At 44.2% G+C, this 26,152-nt stretch overlaps 1 protein-coding gene across 4 annotated transcripts in view; it reads right to left on the bottom strand.

Annotated features, from left to right (window-relative positions):
* Positions 1–6,334, bottom strand: part of znf423 (zinc finger protein 423) — a 130,718-nt gene extending 124,384 nt beyond the window's left edge. For all 4 annotated transcript variants that reach the window (XM_085461087.1, XM_085461088.1, XM_085461086.1 and 1 more), the window contains exon 1: positions 5,270–6,334. In XM_085461087.1, the coding sequence (XP_085317213.1) occupies positions 5,270–5,309 (40 nt within the window). In that variant the 5' untranslated portion in view covers positions 5,310–6,334. The remainder of the gene's footprint in view (positions 1–5,269) is intronic.
* Between the last annotated feature and the right edge of the window lie 19,818 nt (positions 6,335–26,152).

The following is a 26,152-nucleotide window of genomic DNA, read 5'->3' on the forward strand; positions in this document are numbered from 1 at the left end:
TCTGAGGTGGTAGAGACGCTGTCGGGCCTTTTTCACCACGGTGTTGATGTGACAGGACCATGACAGGTCCTGCGTGATGTGAACTCCGAGGTATTTGAAGCTGTCCACTCTCTCCACTGGGCACTCGTTGATGACGGGGGTCTGGTAGTTCCTCTCCTGCTTAGTGCTGAAGTCCACTATCAGCTCCTTTGTCTTACTGACGTTTAGAAGGAGGTTGTTCCTCTGGCACCAGTTCTCCAGATTCCTAATCTCCTTCAGGTAGGCCGTCTCGTTGTTATCAGAGATCAGGCCCACCACGACGGTGTCGTCAGCAAACTTGATGATGGTGGTGGAGCTGGTAGTGGCCACACAGTCATATGTGTACAAAGAGTACAGCAGGGGGCTCAGAACACACCCCTGGGGGGCTCCAGTGCTGAGAGTGGTGGAGGCTGAGATTACGAGCTCTGTTCTGTTCGAGTGTCCTGAGCAGTCCTGACACTGAAGCTAAAGGGAGCCCAGCCCTCAGTGCTCTTTATTCTTTAAACCTGCACTTTTGTTCTGTGTGTAACCAAAAAGGGATATTCTGTTTGTTTATATTCTGAGCTTTCAATTGTGTTGTAATTTGATTCTAATTGAGTGCAAATCAACATGAGCCCATTACATTCAACGCGTGCTACTGCTGGGCTCCACCAATCACCAATTACATTAGCTTGTTTTGTCCCATTAAAAAAAAAAACAACCACCAAAACCTCAAATCCACCCCCCGCCGAGCAGTCAATGAAATTTTTAACAAAGCTTTCTGAAAGCTATTTAATGGTTCAGCAAGCCTTAATGCAAAGCCACGACGGGCTTTCATACAGGAGTAACTCAGTGTGGCTGTATACACGCTGATTGGACTATTTTGTACTGTTAGAAACAGAAACAAACAAACAAAGCAGATCTAATACCAAAGCTAAAAACATGGTTGTTTTCAGGTCACATGTGCAGGGTGTCTGAATTTTATGAGAGCCAGTCGCCCCATGAAAGTCTGCAGCTTTGCCAAAGAGTAGAAGTGCTCTAATGTCAAAGCCAGATGGGAAGAGGAGAAAGAAAAATAGACGGGAAAGTGAGAGTGGATGAAAATAAGTGTACTGTATTATACACACAGCACACAATCCTTCATACCGACACTGCTGGCAGAGACGATGCTTTAACCAAAGTGCGAGTGCGTAATGTCAGCGAACAGCGCTGTCAGGAAAATGCGGTTTCTACCTTGACAAATATTCAGGGTTCATTTTGATATCAGAGGAAATGTTTTTAAAGGTTTGAGAGAAATACAACGAGGTTCTAAAGAGCTGCAGGTCAAAGGTCAGCGTGTAGTTAGATCACATGACCTGCTGTTTATTGGTGCTTTCGTTTTGCCTTTGTGGGAGCAGGATGATCAAAAACGAGCTCACTGCCTCGTACCTCAGTGACATTTCCAGTCACAAATCGGCGGGTTGGCAGCTGTTAATTTCAAGTCTTGAGCAGTTAATTGACAATAACTTTAACTCCAGGCAATGAATAATTACCATCCTAGAGTTTCACATTACACTTAAGCCATGTACTTACAGGAATTATTATGCATCGCCTACTAGCGTGATTGAAGCAAGACGTATCATTAGTCCGTTCTGTGATTAGTCAATCAACATAATGTGAAGCCATTCTGATGATGAATTATTTAAGTCATTTTTCTGAGCACAAAAGCCGAGCGCTTCCTGCACCAAGACTCTCCGGTGGGTGGATTTGCAGCATTTCTTCGTGTTACATTAAAGTAATTGCAGTGTCTGGGAAAACTGTGATGAACATTTTATCTTCATTGAATGAGACCTGCTGTGATATACGGTCGGGAGAAAGCAGCGCTCACAAAAACAGAGCTGGAGGTGGTAGAATCAAAGATGCTGGGAAGGCGGGGCTGAGGGACAGTGGATGTACCGGACAAAGGATCTCGAATGCAGAGCTGCAGTGGAGGACATGCAGAGCTGCAGTGGAGGACATGCAGAGCTGCAGTGGTGGACATGCAGAGCTGCTGGGGAGGCAGATGAGCCACTGTGGCGACCCCTGAAAGGGGCAGCCCAAAGAAGAGGAGGATCCAGCAATAACTTCCAGCTACAGTGTCAATATGATGTCAGTCAGCTGAACACAGGCAGTAATTATTAGATGGAAGATCGGTTTACACACTGGTGAAAGGCAGACGAAAACAAGAAGGAGGAGATGGGGCGGAAAAGATGTCATTAGCCTAGAAGAGCTTAGCTCGGCGCACACCAACGCCGAGCCCGACCTCACTACTCGCCCTCTCGGTCAAAGCGCTGCTTTGGCTCGACCAACCGCAACAACGCTCTGTACAGACCAAAAGTAAGAGCTTCTCTCCCCTGCCCCACCCCTTCCAATCTTCCCGCTCTCCTCCATCTCCCTGTCACATGCGCTCAACTCCCGTTTAATGTCCTGCAAATGAAGCGGATTTATTAATGTGTAATTAAGTAATAATCATCACTACATAATGCATGAGAGACTCCAGGGGCTAAGAGCTGAGCGAGAGGAAGAGGAGAGATAGGACAGCGAGGCTGCTGGAGCAGACAGAGAAGAAGAAGAGGAGGAGATTTCTGCAGCCTCGCTAAAGACACACATTAAAAACGGATTAATCCACTGAAATAACATTTTGATAAGAGCAAAGCTGCTCTCTTTCATTTCTTCCTCCTTTTTCTCTCACCCCGCGAGCTTCACGGCCCGTCGTCACACCATTAGTCCGCGTTCAATTAACAAACTCCAATTAGTCGAGTCCCCTCACTTCTAACGAGGCCTAATCGCTTTAAAGGCTGCGCTGGTCAAGCAAGAACACAGTGGCTGTGTTACATCAGAGAGGAACACGAGGACTGGTTTTACTGGTTGTCTTCAATATTACTGTTTGATTATATGGGTGCGTGTGACAAACATGTCCTATCATTACAAAGTACAATGAAAAGCAAAGCTGTGAGCAAATCCTATTTATGGCAATCGGATCCAAGTTTTCTTTATTATTTTAATGGCAAATAAAAACACAAGGTGGCTGGCAGGAGATGGAGAAGGTGGATTTGGTCCTTCCTTGTTGCTGTTTCGGTATGCCTGGCTGGCCAGTAACCCCAGTCAGAGCCAGCCAGCCAGTCAGAGTTGGGTGAGCAGGTGAAAGACAGAAGAACATGAAAACACAGATAATCCCCCGGTGATGCTCACCTCATCCTGGCCTCCATCACTCCCTCCCTCTTGCCCGCTCACCTGCTATGTGCCACTGCACTGGCCCCAAACACCTTTCCTACCTTTTACCCTTCGCCTCCTCTTTTCTCCATTTTCCCCCAATGCCCGGTCTTGCCAAGCTGTCAGTGGGGCAAGGTGTGGAGGGGAGATAGCAACATGCATGTACACACAGATGACTGAGTACGCAAAACACACGGTGCTTATGCGAGCTACAGTACAAGGGCCGTGTTACCTTTGTGGTGGTCATCAGCCTCAGCTCTGCTCGGCTTCGCTTGGCTGCCTGACTAAAGCTAAGCTCTGGTTATCCAGGCTGCCTTAGCGACACACACACAGCCTTCGTGTGCATGATGCATACAAACACAAACACACACAATGCAACGATGGAGCAGTAGTCGCTGGCCAACTGTGCCGAGTATCAACAACACTACAGCCGTATTCAACCCACGTTTCACAGAGTGATTAATGCAGTGCAATTTTCTGTAAAAAGACAAGAAATATCAACAAGTGACGGGAAATTTATTATAAAAACCTGCCACGCCAGAATGATCTCTCCAAACTGTTTTAATGGTGTTATCATCCAATGTGTGGACAAGTTGGGAATCAGAGGTGCAGACCCGAAACCACACATGCAGTGTTTTCTGCAGCATACTAGACAAGCACACGTCAAACCCAGCCTCACTTTTGGAAAGCTTCCTTTATAAAATTCAAAATCCAATTATTTTTATTGGATAGGCGTAGTTATTCCTCAACAGTTCCATTTGTATTATAGCGACAGAGATGGGCCGCAAGCATCAACTAAAAATCAAAACAGGCTTCAGAGTAGATATCTGGAGGACAGTGACGATCACCTCGTCTTCCAAACATAAACCCTGCTCCCCTGGATGGAATGACAAGCAGCAGGCTTATTTTTCTTCCCTGTACATATCACCCACATTATCAGAAACAACCCTCGAGCGAGCACGCGTTCTGTCAGGACATCCTGTGTGGCCCTCCTGCTATCGACAAATTAATCTCACGCTGCCTCCGATGAAACCGGCTTATCCTGGGAACCTGTAGGAGAGGCTGGAATCTGTCCGTGAAAGTCGTGCTGTTAATCAAACTAACCGCCCGGTTCGAATCACTGTCAGAAACCCACTCGCTTCCTAGACAGTCCCAGAAAGGAAAGGCCTGCATGGTGGTGGAGATGGGGGAGGGGGTGGCGACCACATGGTCAGCTCATCCCGTTGCCCATCTGGGTCCCATAAAGGAAACACGGAGGCCAAGGACACCACATGCCCCCATGCACGATGCCCACTCACCCATGCACAGCAATGAATACCATTTTTATGATAATGGGGGAAACTGAGGCCTCCTCTTGCAAAATGAAGCAAGATTTTTTTCTTTCAATCCATCTTACAGAATAAAGACTTTGGCAAACTTTTAGAAAATCAAACCCTGAATTCCAGCTTCACATGTTGCCTGAGTATCTGTTCAACATCTCAGTAAAGCCTGCTATTATATAAAACAGTGCAAACGCGCACACACCACCGTGGACTTTCTCTCTCTTACGGTGTTGGAGTTTGAAACATTTGAAGAGAAAATGTGCAAGAAAAAATTGCTTGAGCCAATTTTATAGTAATGAAAATAAACACGAGTGACCCCGAGGACACGCAGAGTGGGGGCCGAGTGATTTGATTTGGGTCAAACAGTCACATATATCAATACAAAGCAGCATCTCAGGACAAGCTGATTTTTTAAATTACATATTATTAATCAAGCCAATCACAACATCCCACTGTCAGAAACAGACCAGCGATCGCGTGGACCGGACACTGTGTCAGAACCAACGGAGCACATTCAGCTGATGGGAAGGTTCCGGTTAAATTCACTTGAACGCTGCCGTAGCCAGCAGCTGCATGCAATTAAAAAACCAAAATCCAAACCGAGCCTGTGTCGCAAAACTACACGCGGACTAAACGATCCAACAGAAGGCATCTCGGTCACGGTCTCCTCTCCTCCACAGTGCCCGTGGACATGAAGTAGCCCGTACACACTTTCTTACCTTTCACGGAGCGAGGTTTGGCCTGTTTGCGTCTCGACATCTCTGCTCCGGGGCTGCGTTCTTCGTTCTTGAGTTGGTTTGTGTTCCGTTACAGGCGGACACGGTCCGGCTGTCCGTCCTCCCGCACTCCGCCGCTGCTCCTCCGCCTGTTGCAATGCGGCAGCTTCAGTCTCTGAGAGCGAAGCGGCCCTTGGTCCAAACACGCCGGGGCTGAGTGGGGGGGGGGCTTCGAGGCTCTTCCTCCGCTGTGGCCGGGGCTCGCGCAACCTGTAGAATAAACGGGGGAGAACTTCCCGTCGTTGCCGCGACGCCGACAGCGGCTTTTAAACGTCTTCTCGCTTCGCCTTCTCCGGTGAAGCCCGAGCGCACTGACGGACCAGGGCGCGAGCTGCCGCCCACGCGCGAGGCAAACACCTGAGCAGGTCCCGAGCTGTTTAGAGGGGAGAAAAAGTAACAGCGGGAACCTTCGGGTGCGCGGAACCCCGGAGGTGGTGAGAATGTTTGGGAAATTGCTTTGGAAATGGACCGTGGCTTCTTCCCCAGCGCTCGCTTCGTCTTCGACGGGCTTTGTTTGACTTTATCGAAACTATTTCGCTCTGCGTTTCCCTCCAGGAACCGAGCAGCCTTCTGCGTTCCGTCCTGATAGTCTACACTAGGCAGTGGTGGTCTGGTGGCATGGACATTGCGCTCTTCCCCTGCATCTCCACCCCGCGGGGAATGCTGCTTTTACAACCCACGCTTTCTTTCTGTTAATATTTCCCAGTGTCCTAACGGCGGTGTTAACAGCAGCCCAGTATTTCTATGAGTCTAACCCTTCGCTAGCCTCTGTCTCCCTGCTTTTTCTTTGTCCTGACTCTGGCTACCAGTCTCCCTCCTCCTCCTCTGCCTGCCTCTGCTGGCGGGGCTGCGGCGCAGACACACATAATAAAGCCAAGGCAGGCAGTGCTTGGCTGGAAATGTAGCCGCGTCCCAGCAGGGGGATGTGAGAGAAGGGTCCCGGCGGGGGAGCGCTCTGATCCCGCAGGGAGCAGCTCGGCACAGCCCGGGTTGGCTGAGGCAGAGAGGCAGGAGAGAGGCAGGCTGTGCTGACGGGGAGAGAGAGAGGAGGCGTGGAGAGAGTTAGGCAACAGCGCCCAGCTGTGGCCGAGCGGCACAACTACACCGGGGGCTCTGAGAGTCGAGAGGGAGGAGACGGAGCTGGATTGAAGCCCGGAAGAGGTGCACCGAGTAACCGAGGCTAATAGCGTGAGGGGTAATCAGTACCGGTGGCTGCGTGACGTCACCAAGGTGACAGGAAACAAGGCCGTGACGACATCACTTTGCAGCAGTGTTCTTCTGACATGTTGATTATAAAATGTTAGCCAGCTGAGGACAGTGCTGATGTTTTTGACTTCACCTACACGAAGCTGGACGAGTAAAGTAATGTCTCGTGACATTGATTGTTTTTCACTCTCGATGTGCCTTTTCTGTGACGTCATGATTCTGCAGCTAAGTTCATTTTGAACATTTGCTTCTTCTGTGATCGTTAAACGTGCCACCGCGTGTTTGGAAGGTCTACGTCTATGACAGAGAAGCGTGAGCGTACCAGGCAGATTCATTCATTCAACCATAAAATGTTTTCACATTCATCTCTGTGCTGATGTCTTTACAGCAGCACATTTCCACACTTCCAATGGAGACTTTGTGAAATGAAATGTCTGCTGTGTTCACAAAGGCGTGGATCTCCATCGCAGGTTCAAATTCTGCTGAGCTGCTTCCTACAAGAAACAAACGTGGTTGTGTTTAGGATACGCACATGGCCTTTTTCTGCGTTCGCGCGGTGAAAATAAGTCATTCGACTTACTGTAAAGACATAATTCAATTAGCCACACGAGTGTGTGCAATGATGTGAATGTGTGTGTGCGTCGGTCTGTGTTTGTGTGTCTTCTTTGGAGCTCCTTTTATTTCCAGTGAAGAAAAGAGGGACATGTCTGTGGACAATGTACGGCAGACAAAGAGGGAAAAATGAAAATCACTGGGTGCTTTGTTCTTGGCTCTGTGCTCCAACCGAGCGCTCTCTGACCGCAGCTGAGCTTTTCCATGTTCTCCCTCTCTCTCTGACTTCCCCTCTCCCGTCTCTCGCTCTGGTTGTCATGGATAGCTGGGTAACGTGGAGCTCCCTGTGTTGACCAGCAGGACCGCAGATTGAGCCTCCCTGCCCCCAGCCCACCCCGTCCTCCCATGGAGAGACAGGGCAGCCTTTAAGATTGACCCCCCGCTGGGGTTTGCAAGGGTTTGGGGCGGGGGGAGTTCTCATCTCTGTGCACTCCATACCCTCCCTCGTCTCCCTCTTCCTCACCCTCCAACCTTCACCCTTCCCTCCAAATGAAACGAGTGCACGCCAGGAGACCCGTGTGTGTGTATGTGCACGTAAAGCTCCCCCAGGGTGACGGCTGCTGGCACGGAGGGGCAAAAGCCCTCGCTCAGCGGTCGGTCCTCCTTCCACCCCTGTCCCCCCTCTTCGTTTCTGCCGGTAAATACAAAGAGTGGGAAAAAAGCCCACATTACAAGCTCCTTAAGGGTCAAGGACAGGCCCCACTCTGAATAGCTTCTAAGAGTCGTATTGTTGATTCACATAGCCAGCGATTACACCCTCTGTCATCTCCACACGGATTTGGCTTTTTTATATACACAACAAGAGAACATCAAGTAGCAGCCACTGAATAAGTCGGCCAACAGACGTGCAGTGGGAATTGATACAGACAGCACATCAATGGAATAAACTGGGGGCAGATGTAGAATTACAGCCACAAAATGTGGATTTGGCTGAAAGATTTCATACCTCAACAGCAGTCGCTTTCACAGCCATGTGGAATGTGAGAGCGCTGAGATTATGACGCAGAAATGTAGGTGCCAGAATTATGTGCATTTTTTCATAAATGCATTCTGTATAGGTTACCGTGGTTACATTGTGTCTGTGAAACAACGAGAAAAACCCACTTTTGATGCACTCGTCCCACAAACCGGTGCGGTGTCTGTGTGAGGGAAAAGGATAACTGTACATGCTTGTTGTCATGTGCTGCTTTAGAGCTTCTAAGCAGTGCAGTCGAAAAGATTTCCTTATTGATATCAACCTGAGCATCTGAGTGGCCTGCGTGAAAAAATGGAAACATTAACGGGATGAGAAATACTGTGGACACCGTCTGTTAATACGACAAGGATGTCATCGGCACCAGTTACATTTCTCAGAGTAGAAACATTTAACCCGTCTGATATTCAACTTATTCACTCACACGACAAAATGAGATTTACACTGCTGTCATTCTGATTTGTAGTTTTATTGTAATGAACCTCTTCCACTTTCTGCACTCGAGTCTCAGTTCAGTTCTCACAGTGGTCCGTCTGTGTGACACAGACGCTACGTCGGCAGCTGTCGTCACAGCGTGCGCCGCAGGCTGGACAGTCGAAGTTTACAAACTTAACCCTTTCATGCGTGGTGGTCGCTACAGTGGACACATTCAAAGGCCGTTGTCTTGTATTTGTGTCAGTGTTGATGATATACTTCCACACGAACACCACACACAGTGTATATTATTGACTCGTCTGTCAAATTCATAAGTCAGAACGTATGTTGTCCACCTAAGTGTAAAAAAATCCTGATTGATGTTGTCATAATTCATGCATGAAGGGTTAAAGCAATTGCCCTGTGATATTGCTGCAAAGTTCAGGTACACTGCATATTCCTCTTTTTTTAGTGTTTATTTATAAGATTTAAAGTTCAAAAAGACATAAAATCACACAAGACACAGGAAAAAATTCAAAAACAACAACATCCAAGCACAGAGAAACAAACAAACCCACCGCTCAGTCAGTCCGAAAGGTGTGAGGAACAAGTCCAGGAAGGAATCGGTGTAGTTTTACACAAAGTGCAGTCAAATTATGTTAATATGATTGAGAAAGGGCCCAGATTTCACCAAATGTAAAGCAAATGCCAGTCAGACCACAGAGAACCTCCTCGATATACAAACATGAATCATCTCACGCAGCCAAACCCTAAACCGGGGAGGAGAGGGTGATTCCAGGCTTCCTGACGGGGACGTCGGGGTGCCAGTGAGCCACAGCGAGTATACCATCTGACTTTACTCTTAGGTCATGAAGCAGGCTAAATATGTCAGTGTGGGGCAGGAGGTTCCTTCCATTGCTTTGTGTTCATCACATAATGAGGAACCGGACGACATGTTTCAAAGTCAGCGTTCTGCTTCATGTCATCATTCAGCCGTGAAAAACAATCAGATTACATTTGTTCTGACTCCAAAAATACAAAATGAAAGTATATGTAAATGTGCAACTAGCCTTTGGCCTGTATCCTGTTACAATGACTGTGTTCAGAATGAAGACGCTTACTCTGGATTACTTCAACACTCATGTATGTAACGAATAATGGACGTGTTATTGGTAGTGTTAAAAGTCATCCCTGTGACACCCAGCCCATAGAGTAGTAGCCATTTTTATTTATTAACCCTCATAGCAAAATGTTTTTGCTGTATCATCTTATGTATGATATCTTTTTTATATATTATTATATATTTTTTGTATCACATTTGATAGATTGGGCGTTTTTGGCAACTTTTTGTTAACAACAATGTTTAGACAAAAAAAGAGTTTTGTCCAAATTATGGCAAGTATTGATCATGTTGATAAGAGACAGAGGTCTCAGGAACTCATGTAGCAAATATGATACAAAGGGCATGACGGGGTTAATTAAATAGAGAAATGTCTGTAACGGTGCAACAAAAGAGACGATAACTGTGTTTTCCTCGACCTTGTAGGCTCACAGGTTCAAATCAAAACCAGTCAACAGCCTTTACAGCTCCATGGACCTCACATGTTCTCAGAGACTCAGGTTTGCCTTCTGCATTTGTCTCATAGACTGTACATAAAAGATGGATGTAGCCACCATCAATCACCCAGTGGTGTGCTAAGCCCAATTCCCAGTTTTAGACTGGGTGGAGACATGAACCCAACCTCAGGGCATCAGAAGCACTTCAAGTACCAATCCCAAGTCTGGATAAGTGGTGTCAGGAAGGCCATCCGACATCAATGTCACGTCCAGCACGTGGATGAATCCACTGTAGCAGCCCCTGGGAAATAAGGGATTGCTGAAAGTTGGCTTTAGGTTGCAGCTGGAGGGTAGCATGGCTGATTACAATTTTTAAACCAAGTGCTTATCAGGCTGTCAGATTCAGCTGAATCCTCTTCCCAAAATTATCCCAAACTAATAGTTCAATGAGTTTGTCGATGCCACAGAGTTGGTGAAACCCAAAATTCTCTCTAATCCACTCGTTTTTTCACATTTCATACATCCGTAGCAAAAATGACAATTAGTTAAGTGCAGGCGTTGCTAAAGGCTGACGGCGCCGTCTCCACATCAGCGTGAACCCTCCCTTTGTGTTGAGCTCTCACACACTCGGTGTCCCGAGCACCACTCTGCGTCTCACAGGAGTCAAAGCCCGAGACTGCCGAGGTGAGGAGCGCCCCATCCTCCACACTCTTGCTCCCGAACACGGGATCGTTGTGCTGCTTGCTTGCCTGCCACTAGTGGATAGAGTTCATGTTGTATTTATGTGGCCTAAAGCACACTCTCTCCCTCTCTCCCTTTATCATTCTCAGCCCCCCCGTCTCACTCGCTGCCTGTCTTCTGCCGCGTTGAACTCTCGCCAGCTCTACTAGGTCTCCCCTCTGCAGACAACAGTGTTCCATCTCGTTGCTTTTGCCCTAGATAGCGTCTATTTTTATAGGGAATAATTAGACACATAACTGATTTAAATACTAATACTGAGCCGTGTTCTTTTGTCTCAACTTAATGTGCGCTGGGTGCACAATGCCAAAGGTAAAAAGTGCACGTGCATTCACGCGTGCACAGTGTGTGTGTGCACTCTGCCGTCTAAAGTGATTTTTATGCAGATAGGCTCAGTAGTGGCACGGACAGAATGCAGTCTTCTGCATTATTTCAGTATAATTGATATGTGGCTGCATGTGCTGCACACACGAATACTGAAATGTGTGTTTGTGATTGTGTGAGCTGACAGGGGGCGATAGCATGTGGGGTGTGTGTGTGTGTGTGTGTGTGTGCATGCGTGCGTGCGTGTGTGCGTGCGTGCGTGTGTGTGTAGGCTGCATTCATTATCCAATTGGAAGGTGAAAACAAGGGAGAACCTTTAGCCTGCGGTTGCTTCTCATTAAATATTCAGTGTGGAAACAGAAGAAAGATCAACATTACTTTTAATATTTGTTTAGCCTGTTAATTTACACCCAGTCTCCTGTGCCAAGGTCTTTGAGGCGGTATCAGAGTTTATATGGAGCTCAACAAGAAGAGAAAACGCAGCAGTGATGGTGATGGAGAACTTTCTGCCTTAAATTTTTATCTTTTTCATTATTCTTCTGTCATTTATACACCTTCGTGTTGGTTGACGCTCACATTAAACATGACCAAAGCATCAAACAATGAGGCCGTATATGAATTAGCTGTAAACACACAGTTTCAGGTTGTTCTCGCTCTTAACTCTACGTGGTGTCACTGAAAGTGGTCGAGGAGACTTGTTTCAGACAGAAACACTGAGCTGAAAAAAAGAATAACAAGTCCCAAAGTCTGTTTCTGTTTAATGCACTATTCAAATTTCTGTAACACCGCAGAAAACACGATGAAATCGATAGAGTTAAGAAAATAGATCAATAGACAGACGCTTCTTTGCTGTCTTATTACAGTGTGGTTAACATTTTCATGTATGAGCAGGCAGTGAAGTTCAGCAGGTCGACTGCAGCTCCGTGCCATTCAAATGTGATGACATTTGCCAGCCCACACCTCTCAGCACAGGAAGTGACGAGCAGCAAAGACGTGCACTTCACACCAGAGCAGAGACAGAGAGAGGAGTCAGTGGGCCACAGGCTTATAGATTACAGACTATATTATAGATGAGCAACAGGACATATGTGTATGTATTTACACACAAAAACACACCTGTGTGTTCTCCCTCACCCGTCCTTCAGGCCTCCTGCCTCCTCTATAAGATTTCTTACATTCATCACTCATCAGAGCTGCCTCTCTGCTGCCTTACACTTTATGCCACTGTACCTAACTTAATGTCAGTTATGGAGTAATAATCAGCAGACTAACAGAAGAGTGAGCACATTTTCTAAAATCTCAGTATTTTTAATATTTTGTATTTTTGTCTTCTTTAAAATATCACGACTCCGATGTGGTTCTCCACCTGGAAGAGTGAAGGTTTGAGTTGAAAACATAAACTGTGTGCAAAAGATGCAGGTAGCTGCTGCGACGTCACACACTAGTGTCTATTTAACAGCTGAGCATTTTTAACATTGCCTACTTTCTGGACAATGAGTGTAATGGACATGGGGTGGAGCTAACTGAGAATCACAAAGGATTCAACTCAGGAAATAGTGCTTCATTATTTATTATCCTACAGTGTATAAAACGAGCATAATGCTGTATTAAACGACTTCAAATGGAAAGTAACGAACCATAAATTGATTGGGGGGGGGGGGGGGGGGGGAGTATTCTGATCATAAATAAAATGATTAACGGGGCTGTTTTTTCTTCATACCTTCTTCTATCAACCAGAGGTCGCCCCGTGCTGGTCATTTGACAGAGTGCACATTAAAGGCTGTAACTGTGTCGTCTTTAATTATATAGTATAATAACTTTAATTAGCATGGTGGCACGGTGGTTAGCACTGTTGCCGCACAGCAAGAAGGTCCTGAGTTCAATTCCACCATCAGGCCGGGGTCTTTCTGTGTGGAGTTTGCATGTTCTCCCCGTGTTTGCGTGGGTTCTCTCCGGGTACTCCGGCTTCCTCCCACCGTCCAAAGACATGCAGCTTGTGGGGATAGGTTAATTGGATAATCCAAATTGTCACTAGGAGTGAATGTGAGTGTGAATGGTTGTCTGTCCCTGTGTGTTGGCCCTGCTACAGACTGGCGACCTGTCCAGGGTGTACCCCGCCTTTTGCCCTATGACAGCTGGGATAGGCTCCAGCGCCCCCCGCGACCCTGAAAAGGATAAGTGGAAGCGAATGGATGGATGGATAACTTTAATTATACAGGAGTGCTCACGAGAGATGGACCGATCCGATATTAAGTATCGTATCGGTCCGATACTGGCCTAAATTACTGGATCGGATATCGGGGGGAAATAAAGAAATGTAATCCGATCCATTAAATATCACGAACAACACTGGTAACTCGCCTCATAATCTTAGCATGTCGGAGCAGTGTGCGTCACGTGATAGAGCGGTTGTGACCTGTCTGCGGTCTGGTTGAACATTTGGAGCTTCGCTACCAACCGGGCATTTCATCTCCGAGGAAGTGATCCCAGAGAGAAGTAAAGCAAGTGTGTAAGTTCATCTCTGAATGTTTGTAAAGCATCCCAGCGTTAAGCTTAACAACCGATACCTGGAGCGACTGCCTCTGTCTCTCTCTCTCCTTGCTGCTACTTCAATCATGAAACTGCTTAACGATCAGCTGATCAGCTTTTCTGTCGCGAGTCCGTCTCTCTGGTTTGTTTTTGGCCCACTTTGCACCAGAAAGAGGAAACCAGCGGCTGAACAACAGCAGCACGTTTAAGCTTGATCAGCTGTTGTTAGAATGTATTTAATATTACTTTCTACTCGAGGATCTTTTTCTACGTAGCTGACGTAACTGTGCAGGGGCGGATCTAGCAAAGTTTAGCCAGGGGGGCCGATAGGGCATGAACAGGGAAAAGGGGGCACAAAGACATACTTTTCTTTCTTATTCTGTCGAGCTTTTAATAAATAATTATCTGACTCTTACACCCAAAGTTTTAATATGATGTAAAATGTATAAAGTCCATTACTGTATATAGTAACTATTAAGTGTAATATACCCTAGTAAGCTACAGTACTTTTTCCATCTGTGCAGTTCTGTTGAAGAAAGATGTTGAATCTATTTAATATTTCTTGAAAAATAATTGATTTCTGTGCATTTTTTTCACACTGCATCAAATTAAGGTTGATTACGTCGATTAAGCATCATGAGGTGGAGCGTGAGGGGTGGTTCCCTATTTTTTATTTATTTTTTAATTTTTTTCGTTGCTGGGAGTTGGAGCCCTATTGGTTAGGTTGCTTACTCTTTAAAATACCAGAATAGGGAGGATGGTGCAGGTTTAAGTTTATTAGCTTGATCAGTATTGCGAAACTGAACTATTTTTTTTGCATGCAGGTATAACAGAATAGCGTTAGTGTTGTCGTTGTTTTTTAAACTTGAGTATGAACTTATACAAAATGCAGCAAGATATTGAAAAACTGTTTTATTGATTAAAAAACACTATCGGAGTCATATCAGTATCGGCAGATATCCAAATTTATGATATCGGTATCGGACATAAAAAAGTGGTATCGTGCCATCTCTAGTTTTTACCACCATTTCAATGACATATCAGTAAAGAAGCTCAGAGGCTCAAAGATCACACAGAGGCAACAGTTTGAAAAAGACGGGACTTCGTGGAAAAAACACAGGATTTCAATCCTTCTCCTCTGAACAATGGCCGATGCTGAAGTTTTTAGAGTGACAAAATCTATGGTTCAGGAGAATACTGCAGCTGTGGAGACGTCACAGTGGGGCCCGAATCTGCAGTTGTTTACACAGTTTTCTAACAAGTTGTGTTTTATTATATAAATACAACCCAAGGGTGTCTTATATGAATACACCCCTTTATATTTCCCATATATCTAATTTCATATATATTGGAATTAATGAAATTATGTATTTTTACAGAATATTCTTGTGCTTTTCAAGTTATATTGCATTATGTTCTAGTAGAAGAATGAAGAATATTATTGTGAACTGTGCAGACCTGTAAACTGGTATTGTCTGCTGAATTTCCCGGTTCAGGCGAAAGTGGAAGCATTTCTTTGGTTTTGTTTTGAACAAAAAGTAACTGTGTGTGTGTGTGTAATCTGCATGCATACACACAATGACATGTCTCCGTCTCCTGTGCCTTCAGTCATGGGAGAGTGTTAAAAAGAAATAGTGGCAGCACTAAAATGCAAACCAAATTGACTTTCTTCCATTTTCTTTTCTTTCTTCGTACTCTCCGCTCTCATTGAGTGCTTCGTTTCTAACAATGCCGTGTTTCCCTCGTTGATCAGCCTCTGCAGGGAACCCACCCCCCTTTTTCCTAATTTCCCTCTACCTAAACAGAAAAGAGCCCCGTTAAGGAGCGTCATTAGTGCCAGACCATTTTTTTTGTTTGTTTCCATACTCTCAGAAGAAAGAAGAAATGTTATCTGTGGCGGGCAAACTTAACCCAATTAAGATCTGGTGGGGCGCAGGGGCTTGGCTTGGGACACGGGTAAGACTGCCAGCTTTCCAAGCAGGCACACAGCCAGCCAGTCAGGCAGGCAAGTAGCCAGCTGCCCACTCAGTAACCCAGCAGCCAGTGAAACAGTCAGCCAGCCAGGAAACCAAGCAGCTGCCTACTCAGTATACCTACTAGCTAAACAGCCAACAAATTGGCCTCCAGTTAGCCAGGCACTCTGTCAGGTAGCCAGGCAGAGTCAGCCTCTTTAGGCCAGTCCTGTAAAGCGGGTTTGACTTTTGTGAAATTATTTACTGTCTTCTTTTAGTTATACTTTTAGCTCTACAGCATATACAGTATATTTGCATACAACAGGAAGAAGGGTCATTTCAAGCTGTTTTCGCATATTCCCCGTCTCTCTGAGAAGAACTCATTGAAGATGCTGAGCATGAATGTGAGCTGGAATAAACTGGACTGGTTTGTTACTGTTCTAACAGAGCTGCATTTTCTTCTTCTGTTTCTTTTTTGTTTGCTTCTTCTGCGAGAGTACAGTCCATCGGCACCATGTTGCATCGACACAGTGGTCATGGAGAGCTGCGTTTCTGCACACAGGGTTAATGTCTGCCCGAATACAGGCTGAGGCAAAGATAGCCTCGGGTTAGAATAAAGAGAGGTGCTAGTCTGCAGTAGGTCTATGATCCTGCAGGTACCTGATAAAAAAGTGAGGGAAGTCTGGCACCAAAAACGCTGCACACCTGTTTATAGTTGTTCAAGAATGGGTTTTAGGAACATATCAATTCTTTTTATACATTAACAGAGACACATTTTAATGGATGTGAACTAGAAGCTCTCTGCATTGCAACTTTTGCTGCATTGATAGATTGAGCAACAATGCTCAAAAATGCTTCTAAGACTGCAAAGAAATCCATACGTATCCTTAAGATGACAAGCCCCATCTCAAATATTCGTACTTACTAGGTGATGTTCTTAAAGCCCACCGCATTTATCTTCCAGGACCTTTAGCACCTTAAACGTTGGCACCTTTCTTTAAATCCTGCACTTGAGGCCAGAGAGGATGCCTCAGGGGAGAAAGAGCTGGTAATTTGCTCTAATGTGCTCTTGATGCATGCGCTGCATTGGTGTCATTTCTCAAATAAAGCATTTGCAATTAACTAAACAACAAAAGAGGCCTTGACATATGCAAATGTGGACTGAGACGGAGACATCATCGCTCCGTACATGGGAGCGGAGACCCCCTCACACAGACACACACATGCACAGACGCAGCATATTTCAAAATCATCAAACCTTCTTCCCCTGGTGCCACACCTCACACTGGCACACATGCAAACACGCTCACCCCATGATCCATACACAAGTGCCAGATACACACTCCGACAGCCAAACATGTTGATAATTAGAGCCTTGTTATTGGAAGGTGTTATCACAACAATTAACACCCTAATGTGTGTATAAATGTGTGTGTGTGAGTGAGTGAGTGATGACGGTGATAGGAGTGTGTGTGTGTGTGTGTGTGAGTGAGTGAGTGATGACGGTGATAGGAGTGTGTGTGTGTGTGTGTGTGTGTGTGTGTGTGTGTGTGTGTGGTGCCGTCATGTGATGATGGGTGGTGAGGAGGTGTGTGTGCATTCCATTAATTCTTTGTCTCTGTCACACACACATACGCGCACACGCACAGTAAGGGTCCAATGTAACAATGAAACAGTTTCCCATTTGATGAAGTTCCTGTGAATTCTGACACAAAGGCAGCAGGAAGAGGTGCTGGTGATAGATTCTGATTGATATCCAGTAGGGAGCAGAGAACGTGGATGGGTGGGGAGGGGAAAAGAGGGTGATAAGTGAAAAGGAACGAGGAAAGTTGGGGGGTGGACCGTGCAGACATCAAAGAGGAAGCAGAGGAAGAGAAGAGTGTTTTAATTGGGTGCTTGTTTTCTACTTAAATGACCAGAGCCTGGTGGCAAACACACTGCAAATGATACGACAGATGGCTGGGCGTGAAGGCTGAGGTCACAAATAAGAGGAACGCTGTTAAAGGACGGCGAGGCAGAGCAGACGATCGCAAGCTCTCTGTGTTTTCCCTTTTTTATTGTCTTTTACGTATCGATGTCATATTTGATTGGCTGACAGGTCATATACAGAGGTGGAGCGGATACCCGGCGCGCTGTAGCAGCACATCGCTCTTCAAACTACAATATCTGCTGACCATGTCAGCTACTGAATACTAGATACGAAAAGGATGTTTATCATTAGAGAAAAAATTACCAATAATCATCCCACAGATGTAATATTATCTACAGCTACTCTTAGTACCATTGATATTAAGTTAGACTCTTTTTCTCCAATTGATCTTTCTGAGTTAACTTCAATAATTACTTCCTCCAAACCATCAACGTGTCTTTTAGACCCCATTCCTACAAAACTGCTCAAAGAAGTCCTGCCATTAATTAATGCTTCGATCTTAAATATGATCAACCTATCTCTAATAATCGGCTATGTACCACAGGCCTTCAAGCTGGCTGTAGTTAAACCTTTACTCAAAAAGCATCTCTAGACCCAGCAGTCTTAGCTAATTATAGGCCAATCTCCAACCTTCCTTTATATCAAACATCCTTGAAAGAGTAGTTGTCAAACAGCTAACAGATCATCTGCAGAGGTTTATTTGAAGAGTTTCAGTCAGGTTTCAGAGCTCAGCACAGCACAGAAACAGCTTTAGTGAAGGTTACAAATGATCTTCTTATGGCCTCTGACAGTGGACTCATCTCTGTGCTTGTCCTGCTAGACCTCAGTGCAGCGTTCGATACTGTCGACCATAATATCCTATTAGAGCGATTAGAACATGCTGTAGGTATTACAGGTACTGCACTGCAGTGGTTTGTATCATATCTATCTAATAGACTCCAATTCGTGCATGTAAATGGAGAGTCCTCTTCACACACTGAGGTTAATTATGGAGTTCCACAGGGTTCAGTGCTAGGACCAATTCTGTTTACATTATACATGCTTCCCTTAGGCAGTATCATTAGAAGACATAGCATACATTTTCACTGCTATGCAGATGACACCCAGCTCTATCTGTCCATGAAGCCAGATAACACACACCAATTAGTTAAACTGCAGGAATGTCTTAAAGACATAAAGACCTGGATGGCCGCTAACTTTCTGCTTCTTAATTCAGATAAAACTGAGGTTATTGTACTCGGCCCTGAAAATCTTAGAAATATGGTATCTAATCAGATTCTTACTCTGGATGGCATTACCTTGGCCTCCAGTAACACTGTGAGGAACCTTGGAGTCATTTTTGACCAGGACATGTCCTTCAACGCACATATTAAACAAATATGTAAGACTGCTTTCTTCCATTTGCGCAACATCTCTAAAATTAGAAATATCCTGTCTCAGAGTGACGCTGAAAAACTAGTTCATGCATTTATTACTTCCAGGCTGGACGACTGTAATTCATTATTATCAGGATGTCCAAAAAACTCACTGAAAAGCCTTCAGCTAATCCAAAATGCTGCAGCAAGAGTCCTGACAGGGACTAGAAAGAGAGAGCATATTTCTCCTGTTTTGGCTTCCCTTCATTGGCTTCCTGTTAAATCCAGAATTGAATTCAAAATCCTGCTCCTCACATACAAGGTCTTAAATAATCAGGCCCCATCTTATCTTAATGACCTTGTAGTACCATATCACCCTATTAGAGCGCTCCGCTCTCGCTCTGCAGGCCTACTTGTTGTTCCTAGAGTATTTAAAAGTAGAATGGGAGGGAGAGCCTTCAGTTTTCAGGCCCCTCTTCTGTGGAACCAGCTTCCAGTTTGGATTCGGGAGACAGACACTATCTCTACTTTTAAGATTAGGCTTAAAACTTTCCTTTTTTCTAAAGCATATAGTTAGGGCTGGACCAGGTGACCCTGAATCCTCCCTTTGTTATGCTGCAATAGACGTAGGCTGCCGGGGGATTCCCATGATGCATTGAGTTTTTCCTTTCCAGTCACCTTTCTCACTCACTATGTATTAATAGACCTCTCTGCATTGAATCATATCTGTTATTAACCTCTGTCTCTCTTCCACAGCATGTCTTTATCCTGTCTTCCTTCTCTCACCCCAACCGGTCGCAGCAGATGGCCGCCCCTCCCTGAGCCTGGTTCTGCCGGAGGTTTCTTCCTGTTAAAAGGGAGTTTTTCCTTCCCACTGTCGCCAAAGTGCTTGCTCATAGGGGGTCATATGATTGTTGGGTTTTTCTCTGTATCTATGAAGCGCCTTGAGGCGACTTTTGTTGTGATTTGGCGCTATATAAATAAAATTGAATTGAAATTGAATTGAATTGAATGTTGTAAAACTAATAATATTCATACCCCCCCCCCGACACAACAGTGCACTCCAATTAGAAACAAACTCCATGTATGCAGGTCTGCTGCAGCTTTTGCATTAATGTGCTGACCCAGCAAGCTCAGCAGCGACCTCCAGAAACTAGTGACTGAAAGTAAAGCCATACTCTTTTCATTTTAATTAGTCGAGAGAACAATGTAAATGGTAAATCAGAAATAAAAAGAAAAATGAAATCTATGCGTGCAGGAGAAAAACTGCTAATAAAGCTGAGTGTGAAGCTTTCTGTATTTATCTATAAATGCACTTAAATGCATGGCTTTTTAATAATATCCTCACGCACCATGTGGCTGTACTTAAAGCGACCAGATGGCTTGTAGTAACTGAATAGTATTTATTTTGATATTTTAATTGATATTTATTTAGCTGCAGGAAGCCTTCAAAAAGGATTCAATAATGTCCTTTTGACTGTGACGACGACGCCTCGGGCTCAGTTTCAAACAGCACAAAATACACATCAAACTAAAGAAGTTTAAAGCAGGATCATTTTCTACATAAAATGACAGCTTATTTAAAATAATGTGTTTTTATGGCAGAGATGTACGAAGCTCTAATTAAGTATAGGTAGGAACCAAACCAGAGTGACAGGCTTCAGCACTGTCACGGTCGACAGCAGGGACTCGAGCGCAGAGCAGGTTGATGCTTCCAAACACAGTTTATTTACAACAGCAGCGCAGAATAAATACAGTGAGGGAAATCCAGGGTTCCAAAGGTCCAAGAGGAAGCTCTCTCACACTCGTTCTCGTCTTCACATCCAAACTCACACACGTTCGCACAGCAGGAAGGTCACAGGTCCGGGGAGGAAAACTATCGCACAGGAGAGGGAAATTACTCACAAGGTACAAAACACTTCAGCACAGATTCGCGGGAGCTGAGAGGATGACTAACGTGTCACAATCATCCAGCGACGAGAAGGTCTTTGTCCCAGCCTCAAATAGCGGACAGGTAATGACAACTAATCGCGAACAGGTGTGTGGGCCAAGGGCGGGAGCCCGCAGTGAGCTCCGCCCAGGCAGAGCGGAGAGAGAGGGAGAAAGAGTACAGAACACATGCAGCCTTGGGGGCCGGCTGGGCGGACACGGGCACCATGACAAGCACTATTCTTATTTTAAGTAATGATAAGGTTTCTGTCATCTGGCCTCTCATCAGTGTTGTAAACCATAAACTGGGATGTAGCACAAATGTTAATCTCAGGAAAGTGCAGCATGTACCCCAAACTGAACTTTTATTAGTGCAGCAAATGAGAAAAATGTTCATACAAACGTGTTTGTGAAAATCAGGGACAGTAATTGTTCCCTTCAGAGGTTGACTCAACCACAAACTCTGCTTTATTTTACTGCACTACAATCAAAGGATACTGTGAATTATGATGCACAATTAAATTATGAAACTGCACAGTTATTAGAAAAAGCCCTTTTCATGAGGTGCTTAAGGTATTATTAATACATGATACCCACACAGATGAAAAACGACATCAGTTATGACAGAAGTATGACTGAAGTATCTGTAAGCTGTCAGTTCTCTGGATGCTGCTTTTTAAAAGGAAAACTTAAATCAAACACAGTCTGCTAAATCAAACTCTTTAGAAATGTTCTCCTGCACACATTTCTGCAAAGGCTGGAATAATTCTTCAAAGTAAGACACGAGAAATATGAATTTGAGCTACTTGACAGTGCACTGCCTTCAAACACACACAGTGTCCAATCAGAGTCTGTGTGTAGGCTGGTGTAATGAGGTGAAGACAGTTGTCCATTACTTCCTGAGTTGATGGGCTCCTCACAGCAGTGCAGCCACAGCTGGAGGAGAGGGGGTGGAGGCACCATGAGGAGAGTATCAGACACATTCAGCCATATTCCTGCTCTGTGTTTGTGTCACAGCTTATTTGACTCCCACATATAATGTCATCAGTGAAATAATCATAATGCACTTTTTACTTACACAGCAAGTATCTCACAAGTTGTTCTTTTCTTTTCTACTTTTATACAGTAAGAAAAGTAACAATTTATTCTCAGGAACAGGAAAGAGACGGGAACGCAGCACTCCGTCACATCCACACCCAGTTCCATCCAATTTAAAACCTGATCCTTGTTGTTAAATGAGAGAGATGAGGAGGCAGGAAGATCGTGCCACGATATAACATCTTCATTCATGCAAAGCTAGGACGACACAGTAATGCAGATGTCACTTTCTATTTATACATATAATTACTTTGACTCTGGGTAGTATGATGTTGACTGTAAAGATGCTCAACAACTAACTGCAGTCACGATGCCAGCATCACAGTGATGAATGAAAATGCTGGTCACACACTCGGTTTGGCACACAGTCGTGTTGTCAGAGAAAACTTTGTGTTTCAGGAGTGTTTAAATTAGCAAGTTTCATAAGAATAAACAATTTGACAGGACAAACTTTTGCTGTGACATCAAATAAAAGAACAGGTCTGTGTCGCCATCTAGAGGTGAAAAGGTGCAACGTCACAGGATTTCTACAGGTTTACGCTTCATGTCAACTCAAAAAAGCACACACGATACAATCCAAGCAGCAGCATCGTTTTTCCTTCAAACAGAAAGTCGATTTTATTCCAGTTTCATGTTTTGAATTAAAATGTTGGGCTGTAAAATCCAGTTTAACCTGCAGCTTTGGAAACTGATGTTTTTCTCCTTTCAGAGGACAATATTGCCTCGCAGTGTCACATGACGGGATTAAGGTAACGTTAGATTTTTTTTATTTTGACAAAAGAAAAGAAAAACATCCCTCAAATGACTGAAGCCCCAAATCTCTTGCTATTGATGCATTATGCATGAAGTGGTGACGTATGGATGTGTGCATGCATATGTCTACATATTTGGTGTATGTGTATTTGTACATGTATGTGTGCATGTACATGTCTATACTTATAGTTATCTGTTACTTACACAGTAAGAGTAGAATAGTTGAAATTTAATACTTGCATATTTCCACAAGCCTCATATGGATAGTAGATGGAAAATATATAACATGTTCAGAACCTCAGCTACTGTTGCAAGTCCTTGTTGTATTATCTTGTTTATTTTGTATTACTTGACTGTATTCTGGTATACTCTTTGTATTCTTCTGCTATCTGTACCTGAGCTGTGGTAACGCACAGGTTTCCCTGCGTAGGATCAATAAAGTCTCATCTTATTGCAAAATCGCTTAATGAAACCTCTGAACAGCGTGCGTGAGTGCACACACCAGGCTGCTTGTCCACTTAGTTTGGTTGAACATATAGTGTGTAACATCTGATGCCCCAGTACCCGCAAAAAGTTGTGAAATATAATTTAAAAAAATACAGCACTGTGCAAAAGTTTTAGGCAGGTGAGGAAAAAATGCTGTAAACAAAGAAAGCTTTCAAAAACAAAAGCATTGTTTATTTTCATCAATCAACAAAATGCAGAGAATGAAAGAAGGAGAAATTAAATCACATCCACATTTGGTGTGAGCAGCCTTGGCCTTCTTCTAGGTACTGTTGAAATCTCCCAATTCTTTGAATCTTTGGGCTGAAGGAAGGACAATACTCGGTGTATTTATGCTCAATCAACAATCATTTATTTCCATACAATTCAACACTTAAGAGCATAAGGACCATCATGATGGGGAGACATGCCTGAAGAGGGTCACAGCAAGTCTCAAAATGGTGACGGGTTGCTCAGCTTTTTATAGTCTCTAGTGGCCCCCATCTAGTCGTAAAAGCCAAAACATCACATTCTTTCTCTGTTACAGCGCCTAAGTTATGACCTCGGCAGTTGTCTCTCTGCTTTCTGTAAGGTGGGGGTGTGGAATGTGGTCTGTCTATCTCCCCTATCTTAGACACAGAGTCTCCTGCTTACAATCTTCTCTTCATGATTCAACAATTAAGCATGTAACACATTCCCAGCAGATCAAGGATACAGAGTGATGCACACTTATCTAATAAACTAATAAGTGAATATGTTCTGTTAACTCAAAAGTATAACGAGAACTAAACTACATACAGCTCACACACTCTATATTAAAGGGTATAATATGATCTACAGCAGTATTCTAATTCAACTACTTTGATTACATATATAAGGTAACATATAATAACAGAATAATCTAATAGTACACTGGCACACAGTTTTTGAAGGAACTCGGCTGTAAGGACCAAAAAGCTCTTCAAAGTTATCCATACAGCAGAACGCTGCTGCAGGGCTGCTCTCCCCTCGCTACAGGACATTTACACCAGGAGATGCTGGTCCAGAGCAGCTCACATACTGAAGGATCCGTCCCATCCCAGCAATAAACTGTCCCAACTTCTGCAATCAGGCAGAAGGTGCAACACCACCCGAGCAACAGAGAGGCTGAAGAGGAGCTTCTCTCCTGTCATTGTTACCACATTCTCATATCACGGCTGAGCCTTCTGGCTTCACTACAGCACACTTTAACACCCCACTCACACAATGCTCAGATTTTGAACTGTAAATTTCCAGATTGTTTTATTTATATAATGTAACTCACTCACTGAATATAATGTTCTCTCTCTTTTTGCACAGTCGAGCGTATCAGGTCACCTGCGTGTTGTACTTTTATTAGGGGTGGCTGTAGCCACTGTAGGGCAAGATACTAACCCCATGTTTGCCTGATGGTGGTGGTCAGAGGGCCCAGTGGCACCAGTGTCCGTCTGTCAGTGCGCCCCAGGGTGGCTGTGGCTACAATGTAGCTGCCATCACCAGTGGGTGGATGACTGGATGTAGTGGAAAGCGCTTTGGGGTCTTTAGGGACCAGAGATGGGCAGTAACGCGTTACTGTAATCAGATTACTTTTTTCAAGTAACGAGTAAAGGGATTACTATTGCAAAAACGGTAATTAGATTACTGTTACTTTCCTGTAGGAACGCTGCGTTACTAAAACCGTGATTTTTTGCGAGAATGTCTCATGACAGTGACGTAAGCGAGTGCGCCGTTCACAACAGCTGTGTGCAGATCAACAGTGGATCATATATCCAGTGCAGAGAGAGTATGAGCGTGCAGCGTTTAAAGCGTGGAAGTACTGACCTTACTTTGAGTTTGATTCCATAAAAAGTGACAAAAACATTAGTGTCCGCTGTGCGTGGGAAGAAAACTTCTTTTTACAGCGAAAAAAACCCCTAAACTTCCAAACAAGCACCGAGTAGCTACGACGTAATGGGAAACTCACAGAGAAACTCGCGGATTCTTCCACTGACCGCGGCACACCTGCACCAGGGTAAACCTCCGCCTACCCCACTCCTGCTTTACAGGTGAAAATAGAGCAACAGGACCGCTGAGTCTTTGACTTTATTTATTTTCTGCTGTGTTTTACTTGCATCTATTTGAAAGACTGAGTGTAAACACAAAAAATATTTTATTTTATGAGCTGGAATGTGCAGAAAATAGGTTTAAATGTTAAACTAATTTCTTCCAGTCAGAGAATGTTGCAGATAATTACATTTTTGCTTGATGCATAAAGTTAAAAGATTAAAACTAATAAAACAAGTTTTAAAAAGAGACTTTTCCATTTGATTACATTTTGTATGATGGATTATGCAGAAAAAGTAGAATTAGGCTGAAAGATCTATCGCTTTATCACCTACTCAGGTTGTAAATCGTGTTTTTAAAAAGTAACTAAGTAACTAAGTAACTAATTACTTTTGAAAATAAGTAATCAGTAAAGTAACTGGATTACTTTTTTGGGGAAGTAATCAGTAATTAGTTACTGATTACTTTTTTCAAGTAACTTGACCAACACTGTTAGGGACTGAGTAAAAGCGCTATACACATGCAGGCCATTTACCATTTTTTAACTATGTTCATGACAAATAAAGAATCTTGGTAGGTCGTTCCAAACATCTCGGAGAATCAAGCACAGATCTCCTGTGGATATCGGCGTCCTCACATCCTTCTGTCTCTGATCCCAGACACACTCGATGTTGAGATCAGGGCTCTGTGGGGGCCGTACCATCACTTCCAGGACTTCTTGTTCGTCTTTACGCTGAAGATAGCGCTTCATGACTTTGGCTGTGTGTTTGGGTCGTTGTCCTGCAGAATACATTTGGGGCCAATAAACAATCGTTTATATTTCTGAAAGCACCTTTCACCTGCCGAAACCCTTTTGCACAGGACTGTAAATAAATTAAAACCATATATAATAATCTTGATTGTTCACAGTAG

The sequence above is a fragment of the Copadichromis virginalis genome, linkage group LG7, assembly GCF_057382275.1.
Source record: "Copadichromis virginalis isolate Kocher_CV1m ecotype Utaka linkage group LG7, C_Virginalis_male_GT1.1, whole genome shotgun sequence".
In the NCBI taxonomy this organism is placed as follows: Eukaryota; Metazoa; Chordata; class Actinopteri; order Cichliformes; family Cichlidae; genus Copadichromis; species Copadichromis virginalis.